Below are 7989 nucleotides of genomic sequence, written 5' to 3' on the forward strand. Positions count from 1 at the left end.
CTCTCTCTCTCTCTCACTAGACAAGCTCTTGTTTCTCTTCCCTCACCCTCTCTGACTCTCGTGCTGAAGCTTCCCCATCAGGTGGATGCATGTAGCTCCCTGAAGAGCTGCGAGATGAATGCCTGCCTCTGTCAGGTCCAGTTGTTGAGGTTTAGCTCCACGGGAGCAGTGAGTCACTTTCCTGGCCATCTCTGTTACTCAGTTGGCCTGCTGGGCGACAAAAAGTAGACAGTGTGAGGAGATCAGTGTGTAAGGTCCTGCTGAGAGGCTCTGGGAGTCCTGTGGGGTCAGCCCCGGTGACGCCTGCCAGCTCACTTCCTGCACAAGATGCAGGGGAAGCACTCAGCCCAGCAGGTGATAAATGGACACCCATGACCTTGGCCGGTGCTGGTTTGCTACTTTAGCACCTTGGCAGAGCCCTTCCGGGCTCCAGTAATCAGGCGGCACAGCACTGCTTTGGTCACCGAACCTGACCCGTGTCCACTAGTCCACCCTAATTTCCCGTCATCCAACAGCCCCTTCTATCAGCAAAGTTTCAGTAAATCGTTTTTCATCTAGAACCCTGTGGGGATAAACTGCCTCGAAGCAGACAATAGGTCTACTTCAGGGGAGAATGTGTGTGGCCATCAAGTGCCAACACCACTGCACTTCCCCCTCTTGCAGGATTGTCAACAATTCCTGGAGCCCGGCAGGAAGCCTGAAAGGTTCCCCGGGAGCCTCTGGTTTTCTAAGAAAATTCCCAAGTGGATTCATTTCCTCATAATGGGTTCCTTATCATCACCTGGCTGGGCCAGGCCTCACGGCCAGGCTGCCAAGATTCCATCTTGTCCGTGCAGAAGCCACATGGACCAGTGGACCACTGGGGTTTTCAGGGCTGACGAGGCAGAGTGTGGAGCAGAATGGAATTATAAAGGCAGTGGGCTTTAACCCCCTTTCTTTCTAGTTACTAATTTCCTGTTTAGGTAACTGGGAGTTGGGATGGGAGGTAAGCTCAGCTCCCCGCCTCCTCGCTCATAGTCATAATTTTAGCCCATAAACCGGAGCTTCAGTTGAGTTTCCTTGCTTTGGGTCACGTAAGGAGAGTAAACTGATCCCTCGCTGCTGGTTAACCAACTCCACGCTCTCGACTGTCTTCTACTTTAGACGCTCCATCTTCAAATGTCCTGTTTAGTTAACTCCTGGTCGCTCAGTTTCCTGAAAGTTTTTCTCCATTTCTACGTGAGGCTGTGCGTAAGGGAGGCCAGGATGAGGAGATGACATTGAGGGCTTGGCAGAGCCCGGACACATCCCACTGCCCGGGTCCATTCTCAGGGTCAGGAGGCTCGTCCCGGATGTCCTTTGGATAATCTCTGCCAGCTGGTCACACATCACCATGTGAGCTGTTTCTAACCAGATATTACTAAGCAGTCTAAGATGCTCCTACGGCACTTTGGCAGCACAGGGACCAGCACTCAGCTGCTAACCCAGAGGTCTGTGGTTTGAACCCACCAGCTGCTCTGTAGGTGATAGAGCGGTCTGCTCCTGTACAGATTGCATGCTTGGGGACCCTGCCTGTCAGGCAGTTCTACCCTGCCCCCGTGGGGTCACTTGGAATCAGAATTGACTTGTTAACCAGAGCTTGGTTTGGCTGCCTTAATGTATCTGTGTAATTGAGACACTAAAACAGCTTAAAGGTATAGTAAAGAGCTTTAAAATTTTTTTTGTTGTTTTAAAATGTGCCAGTGCCTCGTATAACCTGTTCTCTCCCTGGCCCCTGCATGAACAGGCTGCTTTATCTTCTGTTTTATTCTGGCTGGAGGTGCTCACAACCTGCACTTACTCACCTAATCCTCCCTTGAAGCCCTCAGCTTCCTTATATTTTGGAGCCCAGCCTGAAAGCAGAAGGAAGCAGCCTCTTGTGGGGGTCGGTGGTGGTTACCGGCCTCCCTGTGAGTCTGGCGCCGACACCCCAGCTCTGTCTCACCTTCCAACAGGGCCTTTGCGCTCAAGCTGGGTCATACCCACCAGCCAGGCCCCAGATGGTTTTCTCATTGCTTCTGCTCTCCACCTTTGAAACTGTCAAAGTAAATCTGTTTTGAGGGAACAAGCAAACGAGATGACAAAGCCAGAAGGTGAAACACGCCTGCTCCCAGAACTCCCAGGATTCCACGTAAATGCCGTCCCCTGTTGTCCCCTCCCAGCAGAACTGTCCAGTTCGCCACCAGGACCCTACCACCAAGAGCCCTACGTCTCCAAACCCGAAGAGCGGTTTAAGGCGCCCCCCATCCTCCCTCCACATCTGCTCCAGGTCATCCTGAACAAGGACACGGGGATTTCGGTGAGTCACTCCCACCCAGGTTGGGTCCCCGGCCAAGTTGGGTCCCCTCTTGTTGACCAGCAGAGAAAACGCATTGTCCCTCCTCAGCGTTCACTGCTGGGGTGCACTCCTGACATGACACAGACCGAAGCAAGATGCTCGCCGAGTGTGGGGCACCCTCTCCCCATCTCACAGCATTCCTGCCTTGGTCTTTGTTTCACTCCCGCCTCCGGCTGAGCCCTGTCCCATTTAAGTTTTATGATAAAATATAAAACCACCTTATAAAAAAAACAGCATAGGTGAGAGGGTGGCGCCGTCTGACCTCGACTTACTTTACAAGGAGGAAGAACCCCCACCGACAGGGCAGCAGCCTGGAGCTGGTCCCTCTGCGGGCAGCCATGCCCCACACACCATGCTAAACCTTTTTTCCTGGTTCTTGCATGTGCTGTCCTTCCCATGATGCTCACTGCTCCTCTGGTGCCTTCACCCCTTTCTGAGACCACAGCTCCTGGGCGGTGCCGAGGGCCTCAGTGGACCCCTGGCAGGTGGCTCAGCTGACTGAGATGAGAACAGTGGTAGGACCCGAGCCCTCTGGCCTGGACATGTTTAGTTGTCAACATCTTAAACTGGCCCCAGGCAGAGAAATGGATGTCTGTTTTCTATCTTAGAAGCACACTGGGAAGATGATGCCTCGATTCTAATTTTATAAGACGTGCAGAGTAGATGGGCTATTAGATGCTCCCCCAAGCAGCTGACTTGTTCTGGTTCCTCCTTCCTGTTCTTTTGCTTCTGAGAGAAGAGCAGAGTCATTAGACTGCTTCTCTGATGGAGAACTGCTTCTGGGAACAGGCCAGACAGGAGAGGCCAAGGGGCTAGGGAATGGGGTTGGACAGCCTCAGGACCCTCCAGTGCGGGGAGCACAAAGCTCCAATGCAAACGTTAGTTACAACCCTAAAGGCATCTATCATGTCCTGGCTTAGCCTAAATGGGTTTTCTCACTTCATCAGCACAGTAATCTATCAGGTAAGGATGAGGTGGGAGAAGTGAGGCACAGAGCAGTTAAGGAACATTCGAGGTGGGAGAAGTGAGGCACAGAGCAGTTAAGGAACATTCCAGGATCACACAGGCAGTGGCGAGGCCTTGGTGCTCCAGTCAAGGCAGGCTGGAGTGAGACCTGATGTTCCCCATCCGTGCTTTTGAGGTATTGTTCACAGAACGGTGGGTCTGACCTCTCTAGGTGCCTCAGCCTGCTCTGGGGTCAAGGTGGGCTTGATATGCCCCAGCTGCTCGGCTCGCGGCCCCACTGTTTTGAGAGCACTGGTGTGGGTGACTTGGGTTTCCTCGCAATGACAGCCGCCCTGTCTACGGGGTGACATTCCCCAAGCCAGGATTGAAGGAACCAAGGGGTCCTCCAGACCTCCTTGACCAGAGCCCTTGGGTACTTGTGGAAACAAGGATGGCTTCAGCCTCTCTTCATTTAGAAACATCTGGTTGCACCTCATCAATCCCTAGCTGAGGGTAGAGTTGGAACATTAGGCTTTAAACCGTCTTTCTTGGTTTGTGGGAGCCAGTGTGAGATGCTGAGATGGCGCAGGGCTGGGGTAGCACTCCCTCCTGGTATCACCCCCCGCCTCATTGGTCATCGCCGTGAGGGCTCGTCCTTCTCGCCCTCTCCCCACCATCCAACCTTCAGAAGCCAGGCTCAGAGCCTGACCAGACACGCTGATGCAGGCCTGAACTGCAGGGGTCCCTCAGCCTCGCCTGCCCCGTCCTCTGGGACAAGCCCTTCCTCGTGTCTTAGGAGACTAGGGCAGGGGCCAAGCGGTAAAAGGAGGAGCCCGTTGGTGTCCACACAAAGTGCTCACATCCGTCTGCTCTGTACTCACAGTGCGATCCAGCCTTGCTGCCCGAGCCCAATCACGTCATGTTGAACCACCTCTACGCTCTTTCCATCAAGGTAATGAACCTGTTAGAGCTGTGCTTTGAGAAACGACAGGAGGACCCCTGGCCTCCAGTCATGGGGGGTGAGGGGTGCTTCAGGACTGGACTCCAGGGCAGCTTTCAGAACCTGATGCAGACCCGCGAGGCTAGGTTCTGAAGGCGGGCCCCGGGTCAGTGTTGTCATTAAACACCTCGGAAGATCTCTGTGCTCAGTGGCGTCGGGGAGCCCGGCTGAGCACAGCCACTGCTGCCTCTGACCATTTCCCATCTCCTGTGCCTAGGACGGGGTGATGGTGCTCAGCGCCACTCACCGGTACAAGAAGAAGTACGTCACCACCTTGCTGTACAAGCCCATATGAAGAGCGGCGGCAGCCAGCGGCCGCAGGGACAGCTGGCACCAGCAGGCTGCACGTGTGCATGCTTTACACGAGGAACGGACTGGACATCCTCATTTCACACTCTAAGACATTTCCTACCTGCCCACGTCCTACCTGAAGGTTAGCCCCAGGCACAGGCAGCTCCAGGAGAGCATCTGTCTGCAACAGTCCTCACCCAGCCGCTGTGAATCTCAAGGTCAAGATCAGAGCCACAGAACCTGGAAGACCTGCATCCACCACACATTGTGAGGACAAGTGTCCTTCTAAGCACCCATCCTCCCAGCGGGTCCTGGGGAAGCTCCACACGCCAGAAACGAATGCTGGAAAAACACAGGGAAGCCGGGGCCCGAGGCCACACGAATCCCCTAATCGCGTGTGCATCTTCAAGGCCAGCTTGCCCCTGTGGCAGCCAGGCTGTGGCGCTGACAAGACGTCCAGTATTAGTCTGGCCTGTCTTTGGTTGATCAAAGCAATAGATTCTCTCCCATTCTGTCCTAGGGAGGTGAAATTTCTTTAGAAATTACAACCTGTCTGATTTCCAGATGATGTTTTACAATTTTTTTCTTAGCCTTCTATGTACTTTTTCCCTTTTAAAAAAAAATCCAACCCAAGAGGTGATTAACTCTATCTTTAAGGCAATTTTTCATTCACCGCCTAGAACTCACATCATGTGAAATGTTCTCAGCAATAATCCGTTCTCAGAACAGAACTTCTGACACCACTGCCGGCCTCCTGGCAAGCTGGACAATCCTAGGGACGGCCCACAGGAGGCTGTCCAGCTAGCGTTTAGGTCACAGTCAACTGATGATGCTACGATAGAAATTGTGGCAGCACCCTCCTCTTCGAATTACACCAGGTCACCTTGCACAAGACCTCTGCCACTAGTTAGCCAAGGGGGCTGTGGAACGTCCTCTTGCCTCTGGAGAAAAGAATCCTTATAGGTGCATATCAGGACAGGATCTTTGGACACAAGTGCAGACTGGGCCTTGCGTCCATGGGCTCCGTGCCTGGGGTACTGTCCGCTGGCAGAGCACAGGATCCAGCTGCTCAGGTCGCAGAAGGGGTCTGATGGCTGTGTTCCAGCTGTGAGGGGCCAGAATGAGGTGCCTGGCTTCCAGTATTTATTTGGTTAAACCTGAATTTGAAGTACCCATTTTTGTTATTGTTTGCAAAACACTGAATGACTGTCACCTTGTATTATAGGTTTCAATAAAACTTTTTCAAGTTAACAGACCATGCATGCAAGTGCCATTTCATCCGGTCGTCTGGAGGCTGGAGGTTCACAGTGCTTTTAACACACCTTGGTACCTTGGATGTGGTAGGTGGGGCAGTGAATTGATAAGGGCACCTCAAAGGCTGAGGGCCCTCTCCAGGGACCCACACAGTTCAGAAGCTTAGTAAGGGACCTCTGAAGCTACCCAGGAGGATGCTGTAGATGATGGGTCTGGCAGGTTCCAGCCTTTGGCAGGCTTCTCTCCTGGTCAGATGAAAGCAGCCTCTTGCTTTGCACTGTTTAAGTCCCCAGACTTAGCTAGCTTCAGAGCTGTTATCAGTGGCCCGTTAACTCAGTGTCCCAGAGAGCCTGGAGAGGGAAGGTTCCGGTGTGCGTCCCTCTCGGGCACTGGAACATTTATACTGTGGTGGGAAGGCAGATCTCTGAGTGGTGGGCTCCACCTGGGGAGTTGTCCGGAGAGCATTCCAGGATGGATACCTTCCAATCTCCCCTAAAGCCCTGGGTGATGGGGGGCAGTGTTAGGAGGGAGGAGGGGCTACTGTTGAGTCCCATCCACCCAGACTCAGCAGTGAACCCATGACAAACCTAGAGGTGGCTGTCCACAATGACCAGCTGGACAGTGCCACAGGACCACAGGACTCTCTTGGCTAAGGGACTGCTTAAGTCAAAGGAAAACAGACACAAAGGCTATTCCCAAAGCCAGCTAAAATGTTTTCCAAATACAATTAAAATACACAGCTAAGGTCAAAGTATACAAAGGAGAATGATGTCTGAGCCTGTTGCTGAGTTCTGAGCACCAGCTGACCCGGTGGGGTCGCCCTCATGGGTAGGTGCCTACCTGCATGAATTACCCCACGGCTGGGCTTTGTCTGAGACCAGCAACTGCTGTCTGGCTACTGTCAGAAGGGAGTCCGAAAGGAACTGTCAGCCCCAGGCCAGAGGTGCAAGCCAGCAAGCTGGAAAGAACAGCAGGTAAATTAGCTTCCCCAGCAGTGCAGAAAAACCCCAGATGGCACATCCACTGTGGAAACTAGGTCGGTGCCAGACACCTCCACAGCCAGGGAGACTGGGGGAGCGTGACCCTGGTGGTGGAGGAGGACACACAACCACGAATCGTGTCTAAGGGGGCGTCCTGAAGCAGATCTGAAACCATTCATGGCCTGGCAACACTGCCCCCAGACCCGGATGGAAGACCTCCCGACAGCTGAAGGTAATGGAGAATCTTCAGGGCAGTGGAGAAGGAAACCCTGCCTTGCTCAAATCTTGGGGTCCCCACCAAATCTGGAATGGGGTGTCCCAGGTCCTGGTGTCCTAAGACCCACGCACTGCTGGAAATTCCATTGGAGTTTCCTTTCTGGGCGAGGACGGATTGATTGCACAGTTAAAGTTTAACTCAAAATTGCTTTTCAGTGGAGGATAGATTTTTTCTTTCTCTTCCAGAAAATGACACAGAGGTGAAGTGACATTGAAGGTTGTAAGGCCTTTGTTTATATAAGAACCATGTCGTATAATAAACAGAGTCAAAGATCAAATTGTTTTTTTTTTTTTTTTCGTTGCAGAAGCTTTATTGAACAAAAGAAAATGGCGAATTGGCCAAAGATCAAATTGTTAAAACCAAAGATCAAAGGACCCTGGCAAGGGGGCCATCCCCCCTCCAGCTTCACTAAGGGGTGGTGTTATGTACCCCTGAATGGGAACTGTTATAGCTGACCCTCCAGGTGGTTTTCAGAGGCTGTAAATCTTGCTCCCACGGAGCCACTGGTGGACTTGAACTATTTGCTTCTGGGTTGGCAGCACAACTCTTTACCACGAGGTCACTGAATTCCCTACAACAGTGTTGTTTACCATCGAGTCAGAACCAACCCATAGCTGACCCTCCAGCAGGTTTTCAGAGGCAGTTGCCCATCCTTCTGCAGAGCAGCTGGTGGATTTGAACTACGTGCCTTTGGGATTGCAGTGCAGCTTCTTGCCACTAGCCCATAAGAGCTCTCTACTTAAAAAGAGTGGTCATGTTGTTATGTGCCGTCGAGTCATTTGCGACTTACAGTGACCCTATGTACAGCAGCCCTAAACCCTGCTCTATCCTGTGCCAATCGCACTGCCTCTGACACACCCATCCCGATTACCCCAGTCACTGAATC

At 52.6% G+C, this 7989-nt stretch overlaps 1 protein-coding gene across 1 annotated transcript in view; it reads left to right on the forward strand.

The window, feature by feature from the left end:
• PRKAB1 (protein kinase, AMP-activated, beta 1 non-catalytic subunit) overlaps window positions 1–4661 on the forward strand; it is a 10101-nt gene extending 5440 nt beyond the window's left edge. Inside the window, exons 5-7 of the mRNA XM_006890416.1 lie at window positions 2184–2317; window positions 4185–4253; window positions 4519–4661. Of these exons, the coding sequence (XP_006890478.1) occupies window positions 2184–2317; window positions 4185–4253; window positions 4519–4596 (281 nt within the window). The 3' untranslated portion in view covers window positions 4597–4661. The remainder of the gene's footprint in view (window positions 1–2183; window positions 2318–4184; window positions 4254–4518) is intronic.
• The last annotated feature ends 3328 nt before the right edge of the window (window positions 4662–7989 follow it).

Source organism: Elephantulus edwardii, unplaced genomic scaffold (assembly GCF_000299155.1).
Source record: "Elephantulus edwardii isolate Elephantulus edwardi_28Jun2011 unplaced genomic scaffold, EleEdw1.0 scaffold00089, whole genome shotgun sequence".
Taxonomy (NCBI): domain Eukaryota; kingdom Metazoa; phylum Chordata; class Mammalia; order Macroscelidea; family Macroscelididae; genus Elephantulus; species Elephantulus edwardii.